Genomic DNA, 20285 nt, shown 5'->3' with positions numbered 1-20285 from the left:
GCTCAAGATCTATCTGTAGATCTGAAGCCTCTGTCACTCCAGCTTGATTCTCCACCCAACACTGCCTCCTCCTGCCTGACTGATGGCTCCTTAACATAAAGTCAGACATCATAGAAGTGGTCAGTCAAGCAGGAAGATTCCGAACTAAGGAATAGAGCTGGAGTGACAGAGGCTTCAGCTCTACCATAGCCCTCAGCCTCATTTGCATATCAATTAAAATGCTGATTTCTCAGTAATGGAGGAATGGACTGGACATGTAAAGTGTTGCTGGACTTGAAAGAGTTACATGTACATAGAAATAGTTTTGGGGGTCCTGCCGACAGCTTCCCTTTAAAGAGACACTTCCAAATTTGCACATGTCTAAACAAATGTAGTCTTACCTAAGTTTTAGCTTCCTTCTACTATACAAATCAGTGATTTTAACAAATATATATCTAGTGACAATTCAAACAGTCAAAATATCTACAGTACTTACTAAGACATAATCCTTGGTCACAAGCCATCATCACTAATTATGATGCACATTAGAAATATTCTAGGCAGAACATTTGAATAAGCATGGTCAAGTCTAGGATCACCTTAAAGCCTGGCATGACCAAGAAAACCGTATCCCTAAAGTTTTAGATGACATACAGTACTCATGGACAACATTCCTTTGTGTCTCCATAGAGATTTATACTGTCTCTATGACTATTAATATCTCCTAGGAATAATGAAGAGAATAATTCAAAGGCACCAGCATGCACAATCACACTTACTGTATTCTCCCACAACACATGTGCCACCTGCCAAATATTAATTCTCTCCTGAAATGCATGTCAGTTATAGAACGAATTTTGCAATACAAGTATATTTATACACTCACATGTCCAGTCCTCAGCTACATTGAACATCATGAGGTACATTGTACAAAAATCTGATAAAATTGAAAAAAAATGATCTTGGGCTGTCTGGGTTCTTGTAATATTGGTGCACAAAAATTCCCCTTAAAACTAAAATAATTATTCAGTTCTCAGTAATATGGCTTCTTACAGGTATCAAGTGTCAGAGATAGGATAGAAATCAGATTGTTAGAAATAAGCAGGGCGACATGTCTTAAATTGCATTTAGATAAGGCGTCCTGCTTTGTCCTGATGGTTTTCAATCCCATTCTTGAGACCAAACATTTGCTTTGAAACAGAGCTTCAATACAGTCATCTGAATGTAGCCCTAGACCAGCAAGAACATCTTGTACACCGTTTCCAACTTACCTTCAGATCTTCTGGTATGAAGACTTTGCGGGCCTTCTTAATCATTGGTTGAGGCTTTAATTCTTCTTCGGAAAACTTGCGTTTCCTGGGGTCAAACATCTCTTGACCTGGGATACTGGACAGGGCAAGATCTGCTGGGTCTGGTTCATATCCTACGGCTACTTGGATAGTTTCTGGATCTATTGGACTTGGGGTGTTGCGGTTTCCTGACAAAATCTGACCTGAAAGACATTACCCAATTAAGGAATATTAGACTAATCTAGATTATTTCTAGATGATAAAAGAATTGTAATTACAGAGTACAGCAGATTTCCCCATACTATATGTAGCTGTTCTTTTTTGCTTATTATCATATGTACTAGATGGTGGCCCGATTCTAACATATCGGGTATTCTAGAATATGTAGGTAGTATATAGCACAGGCTACGTACTATATTTCACAGTGACGTAGTATATAACACAACCGACATAGTATATAACATAGCTACGTAGTATATAACAGAGCTACGTAGTATGAAACACAGCCACATAGTATATAACATAGCCACGTAGTGTATTGCACAGGTATGTAGTATATTGGTCAGCCACGTAGTATATAACATAGCCACATAGTATATTGTAGAGCCACGTAGTTATATAACACAGTCACGTAGTTATATAACACAGTCACGTAGTGTATTGCACAGCTACGTAGTGTATTGCACAGCTATGTAGTATATTAGTCAGCGACGTAGTATATAGCAGAGCCACGTAGTATATAACATAGCCACGTAGTATAATGTAGAGGCACATAGTATACTGCACAGTCGACGTAGTATATAACACAGAGCACGTAGTATATTGCACAGCCACGTAGTATATTGGACAGTCACATTGTATATTGCACAGTCACATTGTATATTGCCCAGCTACATAGCATATAGCACAGAGATGTAGTATATAATAGAGCCCACGCAGTATGTAACACAGCCTACATAGTATATAGCAATGTGGGCACTATATGCGTGGTTAAAAAAGACTTAAAATAAAAAATAAACATATACTCACCTTCCGAAGGCCCCTTGAAGTCCTGGCGCCTGTGTGGGGTGCACGCGGCAGCTTCCAGTCCCAGGGTTGGTATGAGCGCAGGACCTGTGATGACGTCGCGGTCACATGACCGTGACGTCATGGCAGGTCCTTATCGCATAGCATCCTTGGCACCGGAACCTGCCGCTTGCACTGCCGAGGACAGCGTGCGACGTCGGAAGGTGAGAATAACCTTTTTTTATTATTATTATTTGTAACATTAGATCTTTTTACTATTGTTGCTGCATACGCAGCATCAATAGTAAAAAGTTGGTCACACAGGGTTAATAGCTGCGTTAACGGAGTGCGTTACACTGCGGTCCGTTAACGCTGGCATTAACCCTGTGTGAGCGCTCAGCGCTGACTGCAGGGCAGTAAAGCAGCGGCCATTTCGCTGCCAGACTATGGCTGTCGCTGATTGGTCGTGGCAATGGTCGTGGGCGTTTTGCCACGACCAATCAGCTACTTGGATGTCCATGACAGACAGAGGCCGCGACCAATGAATATCCGTGACAGACAGACAGAAGGACAGACAGAAAGACGGAAGTGACCCTTAGACAATTATATAGTAGATACTAAAGCCATTTTACAGTTATATGTTGTCAGGGTTATGGATTTTATGCCCCTAACTGCATGTATAGGAACAGAGGGTCTTTTCTTGTTAAGTGACAACTAAAAGTACCATGATCTATCATAAATTGAATCAATGCATACATAGGAAGACAGAAACAACAAGCACATCATGACTTGGAAATGGTGAAAACATAATAAACAGACTTGTTCTTGACAGGGAAAGACCAGCACCTCCAGAGACAAATATAGGAAGAGGATAATGGCCTCTTTGGAGTCAACCATAAGCTGAGCAGCCTAGACAATATAAATACCAGTAATACACAGGGCTTTTTTCTTGCCCATTTCACAAAGTACTCTGCACGTCTTTACAGTACATTTAACCAGGCCGCTGTTCTATTTTCTACCTTGTTACTATGGGAAGTTCTCCAGTCTGAGAATATACACAACTCATAGCCCGATGTTTTACTTATTTGGCTTTATTTCCCCAATAACTAGCAAAACTTAAATTCTATGCTGCAAAAAATGTTTTGATTACATTTATCATCTATTGCAAGGAAAAAAAAAACTCATCGGAGTCAAAGTCGTAGTCCACGTTCACACATTCAGTATTTGGTCAGTATTTTACCTCAGTATTTGGCTTACAGATACTGAGGTAAAAAACTCACCAAATACTGAACGTGTGAACGTGGCCTTTGAGAAATTTACAGCAAATTCCTGGAAAAGAACCATAAAAAGGATCCAGTTGTTACTGTGCAGGCGAAAATGGAGTTGCCTTTTATCATGTGTGCGTATACGTTCTCACAGACAGATGTCTTACTGCAATAATAACTTCTTGTACCCTGTCAAGGCGCTGCGTAAGGTATACAATTATATATATATACACACACACACACAAATATATATATATTCCACATTATACCATACTGTATATACGTATGAATACGGTATGTATGCATGTATGCAAGCATATATGCATATGTCTACTATAAATAAATATATATATATATATATATATATATATATATATACACACACACACACACACACACACATATATATATATATATATATATATATATATATATATATATATATAAACACACCTGTATATTGCACATTATACATACTGTGTATATGTATGTATGCATATATGCACATGTGTAATATAAATATACACTCACCGGCCACTTTATTAGGTACACCTGTCCAACTTCTTGTTAACACTTAATTTCTAATCAGCCAATCACATGGCGGCAACTCAGTGCATTTAGGCATGTAGACATGGTCAAGACAATCTCCTGCAGTTCAAACCGAGCATCAGTATGGGGAAGAAAGGTGATTTGAGTGCCTTTGAACGTGGCATGGTTGTTGGTGCCAGAAGGGCTGGTCTGAGTATTTCAGAAACTGCTGATCTACTGGGATTTTCACGCACAACCATCTCTAGGGTTTACAGAGAATGGTCCGAAAAAGAAAAAAAATCCAGTGAGCGGCAGTTCTGTGGGCGGAAATGCCTTGTTGATGCCAGAGGTCAGAGGAGAATGGGCAGACTGGTTCGAGCTGATAGAAAGGCAACAGTGACTCAAATCGCCACCCGTTACAACCAAGGTAGGCCTAAGAGCATCTCTGAACGCACAGTGCGTCGAACTTTGAGGCAGATGGGCTACAGCAGCAGAAGACCACACCGGGTACCACTCCTTTCAGCTAAGAACAGGAAACTGAGGCTACAATTTGTACAAGCTCATCGAAATTGGACAGTAGAAGATTGGAAAAACGTTGCTTGGTCTGATGAGTCTCGATTTCTGCTGCGACATTCGGATGGTAGGGTCAGAATTTGGCGTAAACAACATGAAAGCATGGATCCATCCTGCCTTGTATGGAGCATCTTTGGGATGTGCAGCCGACAAATCTGCGGCAACTGTGTGATGCCATCATGTCAATATGGACCAAAATCTCTGAGGAATGCTTCCAGCACCTTGTTGAATCTATGCCACGAAGAATTGAGGCAGTTCTGAAGGCAAAAGGGGGTCCAACCCGTTACTAGCATGGTGTACCTAATAAAGTGGCCGGTGAGTGTATATTATATACACAAACACTATATATACAGTACAGACAAAACGTTTGGACACACCTTCTCATTTAAAGCTTTTTCTGTATTTTCATGACTATGAAATTGTACATTCACACTGCAGGCATCAAAACTATGAGTTAACACGTGTGAAATCATATACTTAACAAAAAAGTGTGAAACAACTGAAAATATGTCTTATATTCTAGGTTCTTCAAAGTAGCCACCTTTTGCTTTGATGACTGCTTTGCACACTCTTGGCATTCTCTTGATAAGCTTCAAGAGGTAGTCACTGGGAATGGTCTTCCAACAATCTTGAAGGATTTCTCAGAGGTGTGCCCTGTCAGGTTTAATAACTGGGATTTCTTGCCTTATAAAGGGGGTTGGGACCATCAGTTGTGTTGTGCAGAAGTCTGGTGGATACACAGCTGATAGTCCTACTGAATAGACTGTTAGAATTTGTATTATGGCAAGAAAAAAGCAGCCAAGTAAAGAAAAACGAGTGGCCATCATTACTTTAAGAAATGAAGGTCAGTCAGTCCAAAAAATTGGGAAAACTTTGAAAGTGTCCCCAAGTGCAGTGGCAAAAACCATCAAGCACTACAAAGAAACTGGCTCACATGAGGACCGCCCCAGGAAAGGAAGACCAAGAGTCACCTCTGCTTCTGAGGATAAGTTTATCCTAGTCACCAACCTCAGAAATCGCAGGTTAACAGCAGCTCAGATTAGAGACCAGGTCAATGCCACACAGAGTTCTAGCAGCAGACACATCTCTACAACAACTGGTAAGGGAAGACTTTGTGCAGCAAGCCTTCATGGTAAAATAGCTGCTAGGAAACCACTGCTTAGGACAGGCAACAAGCAGAAAAGACTTGTTTGGGCTAAAGAACACAAGGAATGGACATTAGACCAGTGGAAATCTGTGCTTTGGTCTGATGAGTCCAAATTTGAGATCCTTGGTTCCAACCATCGTGTCTTTGTGCGACGCAGAAAAGGTGAACGGATGGACTCTACATGCCTGGTTCCCACCGTGAAGCATGGAGGAGGAGGTGTGATGGTGCTTTGCTGGTGACACTGTTGAGGATTTATTCAAAATTGAAGGCATACTGAACCAGCTTGGCTACCACAGCATCTTGCAGCGGCATGCTATTCCATCCGGTTTGCGTCAGCTGGACCATCATTTATTTTTCAACAGGACAATGACCCCAAACACACCTCCAGGCTGTGTAAGGGGTATTTGACCAAGAAGGAGAGTGATGGGGTGCTACGCCAGATGACCTCGCCTTCACAGTCACCAGACCTGAACCCAATCGAGATGGTTTGGGGTGAGCTGGACCGCAGAGTGAAGGCAAAAGGGCCAACAAGTGCTAAGCATCTCTGGGAACTCCTTCAGGACTGTTGGAAGACCATTCCCAGTGACTGCCTCTTGAAGCTCATCAAGAGAATGCCAAGAGTGTGCAAAGCCGTCATCAAAGCAAAAGGTGGCTACTTTGAAGAACCTAGAATATAAGACATAATTTCAGTTGTTTCACTCTTTTGTTAAGTATATAATTCCACATGTGTTAATTCATAGTTTTGATGCCTTCAGTGTGAATGTACAATTTTCAGAGTCATGAAAATACAGAAAAATCTTTAAATGAGAAGGTGTGTCCAAACTTTTGGTCTGTACTGTATATGTGTAATGTATGTATTTAATTTATATGATGTCATCCTCATCACTGTCCCCATTGGGGCTCATACTCTAAATTCCCTATCAGTATGTCTGGAGTGTAGGCGGAAACCCACACACACAGGGAGAACATACAATCGCCATGCAGACAATCACATGTTGCAGCTAAAGATCAGTCCCATTCATCTAAATGGAGTAATTTTGGTGGCAAGCAGAGTGATGTGTACCAACTCAATTCACATTTAATCTGCTATGTTCCCTTATAATATAGCGAGTATTTTACTTATTCCAAAAAATACAGAAACATCAGATATTTTCTTTATATCACTCCAAAGTATTAAAGCAAACAATACCAGTGTCTGCCACTAGAGGACAGCAGTCAGTCAGTTTACTGCTCAGCCACATCTATGAGCATAACTGTCATTAAACAGCTGAAAATCCTGATTAAAAACCCTTTATTCTGGAGGCAGCAATCAAACCGAAAGGGTAGAGAAAGCAGCCTGATTAAGGAGTCGTCCAAGTGCTTGATTGGCGTGACTCTGAAATTTGCCAGTGACAGAAATAGCTTTGATGAAATCACATGATCTCTTCAGAGATTGGATACATTTGATTTAATCCTAGTTTAACCTCTTCTACGCCGCAATATTGCTATATTAGTAGTTAGGATACATATATCGACATCACCATAAAATATAAAAAAACACCATGTCTTCTGGACTTGCTGTACAATAAAATCAGATATTCACATATTATCATAGTAGGGACAAAAGGAAACGATCACGTCGTACATGCAGTCCGATCTGTGGCAGGATGGTAAAGAGAAGAAGCTGAGCCGAATTATATATAGGTTGGTGGGAAAGATTCAATATAACTTGTAATTTAGTCATTGAAATCCCTGGAACTTTTATACATGGGCGGTCCTACTCAGTGATTGGCAGCTATCTCTGCATGCGCAGTCATACATGGAGGACTGTCAATCACCGAGTAGGACCGCCCACCGGACTCCTATGTCTACAGACACCAGGGATTTCAGTGAATAAAATACAAGCTTTACTGAATCTTTTCCCATAAAAACGTACATCGATCCGATCAGCTCCTCCTGCTCTATAACATCCGGCCTACAGATCAGATGCCATTTTCAAACTGACAGGTTCCCTTTAAGTAAGCCTTGGTTTCTGGCCCATGGTACAAATATTAGCTGCATTATAACCTGCTATAATATGACCCACTGGGCATGTGGACTGCTAATTTCATCACCAGTGGAGAGCCAGCAGCCGATTGATTAGGACGGACCTATCGATTGGCATGGTAACCGGTAGGTCACAAAAAGATAAACCGTATTTCCCTCTAGGTTTGACTGAAATAACATGTCCTATATATAAAATCCATACCCATATATCCCCATGATGACATTGGTTATGATGGTTCTTCATCAGATATCACAAGGTTCAAGAAATCTGGGGACAACTGGGACAGAAATAGGCAATAGCAAATAGTATTTGAAGAACTCTTTTAAGCGGTGTTCAGATCTCGAAAAAAAAAATCATCAAAAACCTTTGTGTGAACATAGCATAACGATCAGTAATGGTCCCAATAGCTGAACCCCAAAACATAAGGGACAACTTATAAGCAGGAAAATCTATCAATATTCTACATCTGTAGCTAGGGTAAGTTGCAGTAAAACTCCGGTCAGAGCTACATTGACAGTGAGGCTAGCTGGCAGATGATGACAGGTCAAATACATCTATTCATTAGGGACTGATTTTATGATATACTGCAATATCTTGTAAATTGTCCATAAATCCACATTTCTGGGTATAGCTGAAATCTCAGTATGGTGTAAATGTGCTGGAGTCTTATTTGCAGGATGCAGTCATTCGGGGTGGAGCTGCTGAAAGCAGTTCACAATCCTAATTTTACTCTGTAATCCTCTCTAATGTTAAGTCTTCACAGTACATGCAGGAATAGGGGCTGCACAGCACATAGGAAAGGCAGACAGGTGGCAGCTTAGACGTGGCTTATCAAGAGGGCACACACAGGGAGATGCCACCCAGCGGTGATAGATCAGCGGGACACACGTCCAAGTTATGTCCCATGTAATTGGGATCCATTTCCACTGTACCAATTGTGCCGATGCCATAGCAGTGAGAATGACTGCAAGACAACACAATCTAAGACCTCAGTCAGACATCGGTCTTTTTTCATAGGAGTTTCATCACCGTCATTGATCCAATCTTCATCAGTGTTTGGTCATTGTTTCAGGTCCACTCCGAAGCCTGCCTGAAAATGCTCCCTCAAAATAATGAGCAGAGGCATTTCTGTGTAAAGACGGCTTGCTGTGCATATGTGGTCTTTTGAGCGACTTTTAATCACTTTACATTTCCAAAGCGGTTAAAAGAAGTGGCGTCTGTTCTTCAGCCATTTTTCCGCTCTACAGACATTCCATACTTTAAAATACAAGGCAACGGAATGGCTCAAAAGAATGCAGACAATCAAAAATGACAAAAATGAGGTCAGGAAACCAAAAAAAACCCATAAAAACAACTTTCATGGAAAAAGAAAATGCCGGCGTTTCCTAAAGCGCCTTCCTCTTGTTCGCATGTAAAAGACGTCTTGTGCATCCACCCTGAGGGCTCATTCACACCAGTTTTTGTCATATTAGTGCCATCCGTTTCTTCCATGGACAGCACTTGTCCCTATGATATTCTATGGGGCTCTTCACATGTCCGATTCTTATCCTCGGACCGAGTGGTCAGCAGAGAATATCAGTGACATGTCTGATTATGATGCCAAGTTTTAGGAAAAAAATTAGCTGAACAAGTTTATGAATCCATGAAAAAAATTGGACATAGAGTGACTGCAGACTTTTGTGAAAAACCTAAATAAACCCTTTAAGCTCTGCTCTTGTTTGCCACCAACACAAGGCTTGGAGGGTTGATCCTTAAAATTTTCTTGCCTATCATGTCTTGGAGGTGGAGATAGATTGTTGTAGATTTTAGACAGAATGCTCGATAAGCCAGGTAAAGAGCTTTCACGAATCATTAGACAAACCACCAAAACTCTAGGTGCCAAGTGCAAACAATGGCCACCTAGTTCCTGACAGTCGTCTCAGCTTGACTTAATGATAAGACTTTAGGAAATTACTGTCAGGCAATGCCAGTAAACCACAAGTACAGTACAGAATATCGCAATCTAAGCCTCTTCCTATGAAAGACAACACCATGGTGTGGCTCCGATGCTTGGTCCGGTAGCACCTGTCTTGCCTATGTCTCTTTGTTATTTCCTGTTTTTCTCTTCTTGCCCCCTTCCGCACGTGTGCCTTATTGGTGGTATCTATTCATCATAATCCAGGTAGAAGTCAAGATGTCATGGTAACAAAGTGTGCGCCAACTATTAGTAAAACAAGCGCGCGACTATATCCCAGGCTTTATTTCCTATGATACTCGCCATGCTTAAGAATGCTATATTTAGGAAACAGATTGTACTGTTTACACTCAGTAAATGGTGACCAGACCGTACAAGGCTGATGGAGAGATACCAGGATTCTGCCGGGAAATGAGAGGAGGCCGCTCACTTACAGTACTTACTGTAGATTGCTTGCTGAGTACAATAAATACACTTATATTGTCTTTAGTCGGAGATCTTGGCATGTGTAAAAGCTAGGACACCATAGACATGTGCATAAACAAGTCCGAGAACGTATTACCAAGTGCAATGGGTAGGCTTCCGCTAAGTACATCCCTCCTCCATGGTATATGGAAACTAGCAGCTGGTGTACCATCAGCCTGCAGGGATCGTTCTTCATGGTTCTCTTCATGCAGTCTTTATTCACAACACTTGCTTGCACAGTTCTCAGTCTACCGATTTAATGAACGCCTATCGGGAATTTTTTCGTACTTAAACTGATAGGCAACTACCTAATATTTAGAGAAAACTTTCATAGCGGCATTGCAGCCATCTAATAGTTTATCTGGTGGCAATTTCATCCACTTTGCATCTAGATATTCCATTTTCCAATTTACTTTACTCTAGCGGTACCATCAAATGTACAAATTTGTGAAGAGAATTTCAAGCAAAAGGAACCGCAAATCACATCAAAACTCATGACAAAATCCTAATGTGGATGTGGATTTGTCATGGATTTTGATGCCAATTTTCTGTAGATTTCTTCGATATGGATTACAAAGGTTAAAATCCACTGCATAAACAGACAAGCTGAGGATTTAAAATCCCCGCAGCAGCTCGGTTTCTGCTGTAGATTTTTTTTTTGCAGTGCACGGACAATTTTTCATACACTAGCTCATCCACTGGACAAAAAAAAAAAATAGTAATATGCTGAAAATTCCACCTGTAAGTTGGGTTGGAAAATGTGCAAGTTTCAACATACCATATAGGTTTTTGTGTTCAGCTCACCTCCGCAGAATTCTGGGATTCCTTTCGTTTCCTCAATCCTGTGCAAATTTGTGTAGCAAATTTCACATAAATGCACAACAAATCCACATCAAAACTCATGACAAAATCCCCAGGGGTCACATGTGGATTTTTGATGCAGATGTCCTGTGGATTTCTTCAATATGCAATGCAAAGGTTATAATCCACTGCATTAACAGAGAAGCTGAGGATATAAATCCGTGCAGCAGCTCAGTTTTGACTATAGATTTTTTTTTTGGATCATTTTTGGCACAATGTCTCATCCATTTGACTGAAAAATAGTAATACACCGGAGATTCCACCTGCACACTGGATTGGAAAATCTGCAGGTTTCAACATAACATATAGGTTTTTGAGTCCGTCTCATCCGCGCACACTTCTTTCATGATTTCTTTCTCTTCCCCCATCCTGCTTCCTGTCACACACTATCACAATGACATCTGTACTCGGCAACATCTGGAATCCCAGACCTGATACCTAGTACCTCTCTGATAAAAGTAGCATAACCCTCAATGGCCACTTTTCTGAAGTAGACTTCCTACGAAACTCCATTTTCCCCCTTGCATCCTGACTCAGGTCCATTTTTGTTGATTTAGACATAAAATTGTAAAATAGATTAAAAATGGAGAACATAGTGAAGCTTAAACCTTTTGTGTCTACAACTGAGGTAAGATGTCACGTAGCAAACGTAGCAGTGTAGCATTATTAGATGTGCTAAGATGTAGGTCAGAGTATGCTCCATTTACTTCAATAAATTCCAGAAAATGCCACTCAGGAGCTGTTTAGGAAGTTTGATCCGTTAAGCTGAAAAATTTGGGCTAAGTCTGTTCAAGAACAGCTCGTTATGTAACAGTTTTTTGGTTTTTTTTTTACAGCTGAATAATGTGTATGACAGGGTCACAAAGATGTCTGAAAATAGAAGTGGATTTAAAGATGACCTTCAAAATAACAGGCTATTGGAGAAACTGACAGATTCACTGTTTACGGTAACCATAAGAATAAAACAATGATAATCTTGTGACAATGGCATCTGTCCAGGAGTAGAAAATATTCGGCAGCAAGAGAACAGTGAGTTCTTAATATTGATGTGCTTGAAATAGCGGGAAAACAAGGGCAAGTGTAAGGACAGTAGACCAATTTGTGGATGGGTAGGTCAAAGCCTTGGTAAAACAGAAGATCTTGTGGTATGGTGTGCGGTGGTTAGAACCTGCCGTACGAAAGACAACTGGTGAATTACAACAGTACTTTGGGCACCAAATAATTTGTTGAGCTGTTAAGAATAGCACCTCCTTTTGCACTGATTTTCATATAAATTCCATATATGTTTCTTACAATGTTTTGGCTTAAGCTGGATTTTTTATTTTTTTTTTTTTACAGTTTTTGGACAGATAGATTGTTCATAGTCGATCATTTTGTCACATACTCTAATTTTGCATAAAGTAGCATACCTTTCCATTTATAGACATTTGAAAATTGCCCAATAGCCAGCAAGTATTTCCTGGAGGGAAGTTTTGACAGTCTCTTGTCTTGGAGCTTCAACTTCCGAGGACTACCGGCTATGGCTATGCTCACGCGTTCAGTATTTGGTCAGTATTTTACCTCAGTATCTGTAAGCCAAATCCAGGAGCGGGTGATAAATACAGAAGTGGTGACGTGTTTCTATTATACTTTTTCTCTTATTGTTCCTCACAAGGTTTTGGTTTACAAATGTGGAGGTAAAATACTGACCAATTACAGAGTCTACTTTGTGGTTCCTAGTGGGTTCCTGGATACACAGCAGGGTCTCAAAGGTTCAATCAGCACCATTTTCAATATGGCAAAAAAGAAACCCCGTCCTGGGGCTCAACTTCAGAAAGTCTCTAGATCAATGTATCTCATCTTTGTAGACCCTCTGACACTAGAGCACTATGACAAGGAGATTGTGGCGTTTCTTCAGGCTATATTCAAGAATGGGAGTTTTGGACAACTTGTTAGAATCATAAGCGGTATTAAACAGAGCTGCTGAATATGTCCCCGCCATGAGGTACAATCATGTATTATACAATATAGTTCTCAGGGATAATTGTGGACAATATCTCTCCTCAGAAAGTGACTGGATTCACCTTAGCATGCACAACATTTACAACTAAACCATTTTTTATTGCACATTGTTCCTTATCCTCTGGAGACCTCCTCTGCTCACACTTAAGATGAAACGATCCACAGTAGAACAACGCTGGTGGAACGAAGTTCATCTCTGGTTGACACCAACGTGACAATTTGAATAGATCTGTGCCACCACTGATAGATAAAACTACAGACCTCCTATTTTTTAGGATGATGTTTTCAATTATTGTCATACAGAACCTTATAATAGTTCACAGAAAAAAAAAACAGCTATTATTCCACTAGTCAAAACGCGCCAGTTTCCATGGAGACAATGAAAGTAGAAAACTTCTCAGACAAATGTTCAGCTTCTTTTATAAAATTAGTTGCTGATAAACTTGACAATCTTTTCTTAACTGCTTGTTTGCCAATATTGTTAGATATCTTGACCTTGGAAATATCTGTCTTTTCTTTTTTTTTTTTACTAGTATCAGTTCTCCTTTCTCACCATGAAAGGAAATTAGTTTCCAAGCCCCAACATTTAAAGGGGTTTATCAACATCACTGCCATGTTACAAAAACAGTGCCATATTCGTGGAAATGTCGAGTGTGGTACTGCTGTTCAGCTGCACTGGTTTGAGTAGGCCACAGCATCAACAATCTGTAGACAAGTGGGATACTGTCTGGCTTGTTTCAGTAGAGCAAATTTCACATCACAACAGCGACTAACACTGGGTCTCCTGATCTGAACGTACAGCCACATAGACAGATATGACTTTGAGTTTGTGTCGGGAGACCCGCCACCGGATCGGGAATAGTGGTCGATATACAGACCATAAAATATGCTGATCTTTTAGTTGTATGTTCTCCATAGTTCTAACAACCTCCTCAATGTATGCTGCATAAACCTATTTTGCTTTTTTGTATAGGTGTATGAGTAATACCCATTTTTAACTTTTAGCACAGTTCTCCGAAAAGGACTACTACTATAAACAATCTCTTCTTGTCTAAAGGATCCCCAGACAATAGGCTGTTACCATCATATCCTGCTGCTGGGATCCCCCTTACAAATAGCTGTCATCTATTAAGTAATTAACAAAAATTTGTTTTTTTAGCAGTGCCGCAACAGGGTGAAATGAAGCATTACACTCAATGACATGAATGGTAAGTCTATATAATGAAGAGTCCTTACACCTGCCATCAACTCTAACTAGTAATGATCCTGAATAAGCAGGGTGGATTGATTTAAATCACGCCGATTTAAATCATGATTTAAATCACGATTTAAATCAAAAGATTTTTTTCTATTTAAATCGGATCGATTTAAATCATGATTTTAATCATGATTTAAATCACTGATTTAAATCAAAAGGTTTTTTTTAATATAAATCACGATTAAAATGAGAAGTGAGAGCAGTGCGCATGTGCGCCCATAGTTACACGGACGAAACTAGGGGCAACGATCTAACGCCAGGGTGAGGGGGGGACCCCAAAGTAAGTAAAAATCTTTTTTGTTTTACTATATGGCAATAGGTAGGTGTTTAAAAGCAGCATGTCTTAATTGTATAAACTATTAATAGCCTCCACATTTTGTTCATACTGCCCCTTTAATTCCACACTTCTAGCTTGGTTTCACTTTTGGTTTAGTTTCTTTTTCCATTCAGTTGACATGCCCAAACTTGTTGGATAGTCAGCATCCTACAGAAACCTCTGGAAGAGCATGGCATTGTGAATGTTACACATATACAGCCTTTATTCTACTGAGTTAAACAACTCAGCTTTATCTCATGATGGAAGAACCTTTGGATGGTAAAATATTTTCCTCAAAAAGCAGTTTATTGAAAAAAATCCGATTTAAATCAAAAAAATCCGATTTAAATCAAAAAAATCCGATTTAAATAAAAAAAATCCGATTTAAATAAAAAAAATCCGATTTTTTTGATTTTTTTTAAAAAACATTGATTTTTATCCACCCTGTGAATAAGGGGCTTTTCTCTAATAACTCACAATTGCCTAATGGGGTATTTCTAAACTAAACAACCTCTTTAATTACAATGGCCTGCACAGATACGAGTTTATTGGTCGAAAAATAATCAATTCATTTTTATCTAGGAATTGATTGGTAAAGATTAATAAGGTGATCCTAAAATATGATAGTACAATTCACTTTATAACCCAAGCCATTATTAAGCAATTTACCTTCAACTACTGATCTAGTTAATGACAACTGTCCAGTAATCGCGCTTAGGCTATGTGCACACGTCAGGATTTCTTGCAGAAATTTCCTGAACAAAACCGGACATTTTCTGCAAGAAATCCGCATGCATTTTTTAGCGGGTTTTTTTGCCCGTTTTTTTGCGTTTTTTTTCCGGAGGTTCCCAATACAATAATATAGTGGGAAATCCGAAAAATTAATGAACATGCTGCGTTTTTTTTTTTGCGGAAAAAAACGCAACATATGCACAAACATTGCGGAATGCATTATAAATGATGGGATGCATATGTATGCGTATTTTAAGCATTTTTATCACGTTTTTATCCTGAACGTGTGCACACAGCCTTAGGGTATGTTAGATAGCAGTGTGTCCACTTCACATTACAATTTGTGCAACCTTGAAGTTCCACTCTCTATTAAGAGCTTTGTTTTCACATATGGACTTTTCCCAGCTACTTAGATAATGATTGCCGTATAACGAGATAAAGTACAATAATCTTTTAAAGCGTATTTTAGTTAGAAAATATCAATGTCATAGTCATAACTTTCTTTTACTCCTTCTCTTCTCGCTTGGGACAGAAGTTCCAACCAGTCATCTTCTACAGACAGCCATGTTATAACTAAATGGTGACTTTGGTCACCGGTCACAGAAGGAGCATATACAACAGATTGTTTCCTCTTGGATTTACCAGACGCGTTTCGAAGGCAACTCCAATCTTACACTTGGTGTGAATGGACGCAGTTGCATTCGAAACGTGTCTGAAAAATCCATACTTCCCCACGTCCCCCTCTTACTTCCACAATACTGGAGTTTGCTTTCTCCATATGGATGTTTTTGCTGTCATCTTAAACTAATAGAATAAAAAATATATATTTTTAACACGTCTATGTAATTAAACTGGAAGCTGGATCACCTTTTTTCTCTCGCATCTGCACAACTCTGTGCAGTAGGGTGGACTGCGAGCTTCCATATTGATTGACCTACTTGAAATGTGTGCTGGTTTTTCTTTTTTACCTTATAAAAGCTTTATATGCCTGCACAATCACTGTTTTATTGCTTCTGTACTCTGATCTGCAAACTATTCCATACTTTCTTCACATATTTGATAGATTAGGAAATAATAGGGGACTGCTAGAGGACAGTTTGATCCCTGCTACTTTCAGGTCCTCCTGACAAAGCTGCATGCAAAACGCGCGTCAGGGTACTTGGCAGTGTGGTCCCTAATACATGATGGCACTTTGTTGCTATAGCTGTCTGTGTATATGATATATGGTTATACGCGCACTAATGCAGGGTTTTTTTCATGACTGATTTAATATATCTTAGAGACATGGTTATTTACTTGTTAACATTGTCTTATATACTCAGGGACCGATTACGGTAAATCTATACTAAATCTATACTTATATAGACTTTATGTTCCTCGTTATATAAGGAACTTTATATTTATGGTATCATTAAGTTGTTATACTATTTGACTTGTTGTATATCTTTATTGTCTTATATAACTGACCACACTGCCCATTTTCCTTTTAATCAAGTTTTATATTTTTTTTAATGATTTTTTTCTTTGGTAGTTGTGTTTAAATTTTGCCTTTCACTATAGTTGTTAATTTTTGAAAAATAATAGTTTATAATATATGTTTGGGTAGTAATTATAGTACTATATTCTCTTGTCTTAAGTAATGTCAAATTTGAAGGAAATGACTTTCTAAAATATAACTCTGCTATTTTTCAGCTAACACCTACAAAGTTGTACTGCCTAAAAAAGTTTGATGTTCCCAAATTTATCATTGGTAATACTCATTTGTGCTACAGCATATTCACAACATAACAAGCACATAAAATATAGACATATAATCATAATAAGAGAAATAACCTGGTGATAAAATAAATGACCAAAATGTCTCAGAGCTCTTACAAGGAAATAAATAAATGAATTCCAACCATTAATTGAATTTTTCTTCTATCGGTGGAGTACTGTTTCTTCTGAAGTTATTTTAATGTGGTATGATTTCCGACTTGGTGGTAGTACAAGGGATTTTTTTCTTCCAGGAACTTATTAGAATCTTGACAGTCATTGCATTCTAGAAAAAAACTTCATTTTGGGACCACATTAATGTATTGGACCAGTTGCATTATTGTTTTCATCAATAGGGCTCTTTATGTACATCTCAGCCCCATTGAGGTAACCAAAAAAGCAGTTTCCATTTTACAAAATAATTTGTTGGAAAGGTTCCAACGAAAGTCCACAATCACAAGTCATTTCACAGCTTGGGCTCTCAACAGTCAGCTCTAATCTATTGTACCTAACAATGAGTGTTTTATATCCCTGCAGTGCCCCCACAGTACAAATTAAGTATTGCATTGTGTGTATTAAAATGAACAGGCTGTCTGTGTAATGCAGTGTAGTACTGGGTCCTCCAGATAGAGAAATTCCTGATTTTAGTATAATTCTGAATTCCCTTCATGATAAAACGTAACCCTAGAATGGCCTTTATAATGGTTGCAAAGCTCTACAAACCTAGCAAATTTTGCATTAATATCAGATCCATTTGTTTCTCGTTCTGTATTTGTTAGCATCTGCTGTATCCGGCCAAAACCTGAATTCATTCCTGATAGATTCATAGGAGGATTTTTGCTTGGCAGTGGATATTATTATAAGAATGGAACCATTTAAGGAGTGAAGCGGCTGAAAGGTCTGAAATAGTTTTGTGTGCAGAATCAGTCACATTTTCTGCAGAAATAAGTCTGAAATTAACAACTTTTATGTTCCAATCCAAGCTAGCCTGCAACGTGTTATTGTGCATGATGAGGTCTTTGTCATTATTTAGGGCACAGTAAATATCTCAATCGGGCCCAAGTAAATAGGTTTTCTATTCTTGCTTTATTCATCATTCTTAAATCAGCTTGAGTACAAGATCAAATGTAATTTTCCAAGTTGATTAACAGTCACTTCCTATGGTCTGCTCTGGATTTGGTCTTTTTTCTGGATTTTCTGCTAAACTTATACATGTACGTTATCAGAAAAAGTCTCACAGGGGATGTATCTATCTTATGTTTATGTGAATATGTGGCATCACTGAGATACAACATTACATCTACTAATTAGTTCCTTGGTCGGTATGTTTGTAGGCCAGACCTGGACCATAAGGATCATTGGGCTAATTAGATGCAGACATTCCTGTACCTTAGAAATTCATTACATACTGTACATCTTAATGAATGGGTGTGTGCGTGGCCACATGTGTATTAACAATGGCAGCAGGACGGGTGTCATGTACCTTGGTCCTAGAGGTAGATCCTCGTCCAAAAGGTAGGACCTACATCTGGCCAGCTCTCTGTCGCTGCTACGTCTCAGTGCTTTTGCTGCCTCGTTGACCTCATATTAATAGCTCACAGCTCCTCTGCCACAACTCACTGACTTGTGCCATCTATATCAGTCAATCTGCTGAGCTCAGTGATTGTCTGCAGCAGTAATGTGAGCTATCAATGTGATGTCACCGCTGCAGACAAAACATTGAGATCGGAAGAGTGGTGAAAAGTCAGTGCTGAAGCCAGGAAGGGGGAGCACTTTCTGATTTTATTTCCCATTACAGGAAACATTTGGAGTCCACTTCTCTAGAAGTGGAAAATCCCTTTTAAAGCCCTGAATGTCTAAAATGAATTGTCTTCTTCTCTCATGTTAAAATTCTATTAGTTTGCAATACCCTACTTTGTATAGTTACCGTTCCTTTGCTTCCCCTAGAGGAGCCACTTGGTAAATTGATTCTTTAATGCTGGCTTCTCTTATTAAAGGGTGTATTCAAGATAATTTCTGTCTTACAGACCTAAAACGAACATGCTGGTAGTTGATACCTACCCGCATGTTCTACCTGACGCCGACACCGAGCGATCATTGATTGCTCTTGCTGGAGATTCAGATGCTCCACGTCAACAGAGCAGCTCTTCCAGGCTAATTTGTTGACAGGGCGTCATGCTGATTGACAGCCGGCTCATCAGTTAGGCAGCGGGAAGCTGGCTGTCAATCAGCATGATGTCGGCATTCACATCACGTCACTAGAGCAAAACGGAAGATGTCGATGTGACGTTGACTGAATCGCCAGCAGGAGCGGAGACCGGTGCCTAGCACAACAGGCAGGTAGGTGACAATTATCTGATTGTTAGTTCTTAGGCCCATAGTAAAAAAAAATAAATAGTACCAGATAACCCCTCTAACAAAATTACTATTTTAAAACAATTCAGGAAATAGACAGACATACAATGCCTTACATACACATACAATGGCTTACAATGCAACTCCCTAATATACTATTTCCTTGGCCCCAGAAAGAAAGCCGTACTTTATTATAATCAGGAGGAGTTTTTTTTTTTTTTAATACGGCCAGATTTTCAGATCCACAACTACTAATAACTCACTGTTCCTCGGTCACTTCCGATCACATGGATTAGGCATTTACAACCAGCAGCGGCATTAGACTATTAAGTGAACAAACAATTGACTGTAATAATTATTACTGTCCATGATGTACTGTACAAGGAGTTTACTGTAGTCTTCCCGTGAGTTATTACTAGGCAGTGAAAGTAAGTGGAAGTTGAAGCTTCTTTCACAGCACAAGTCATTCCACGTGACAGGAGCTCACCAGATTCACTCCCACACCTGGGGCACAGAACGTACCAGCCTACTGCCAGCCAGCGTCTACTAGAACATCCACATGTAGAAACGCTAGTAAATATTGGACTTGGCGCCTTGCCGGGGCACACACTGTACACACTGTACAGGAAGTACCCGCACTTCCTCGCTGCTCCTCGTGAATAAGATGCTGCTTACGAGCCCATGCCTGTTTATCTTTAATAAACAAACATTGTCTATGCCAAAAAAAGTACACTGGTGATAAATATGTTTAGATATCAGATATCCTCAGTGTACTG

The 20285-nt window shown here is 39.5% G+C and overlaps 1 protein-coding gene across 2 annotated transcripts in view; it reads right to left on the bottom strand.

Annotated features, from left to right (window-relative positions):
* The window catches only part of HLF (HLF transcription factor, PAR bZIP family member), a 41053-nt gene that overhangs the window by 4183 nt on the left and 16585 nt on the right, over window positions 1-20285 (bottom strand). For both annotated transcript variants that reach the window (XM_077251417.1, XM_077251418.1), the window contains exon 3: window positions 1251-1471. In XM_077251417.1, coding sequence (XP_077107532.1) covers window positions 1251-1471 — 221 coding nt within the window. The remainder of the gene's footprint in view (window positions 1-1250; window positions 1472-20285) is intronic.

This window comes from Ranitomeya variabilis, chromosome 4 (assembly GCF_051348905.1).
Source record: "Ranitomeya variabilis isolate aRanVar5 chromosome 4, aRanVar5.hap1, whole genome shotgun sequence".
NCBI classification, from domain to species: Eukaryota; Metazoa; Chordata; class Amphibia; order Anura; family Dendrobatidae; genus Ranitomeya; species Ranitomeya variabilis.
Note: the sequence above shows the minus strand (reverse complement) of the source record. Positions and strands in the feature narration are given on the sequence as shown.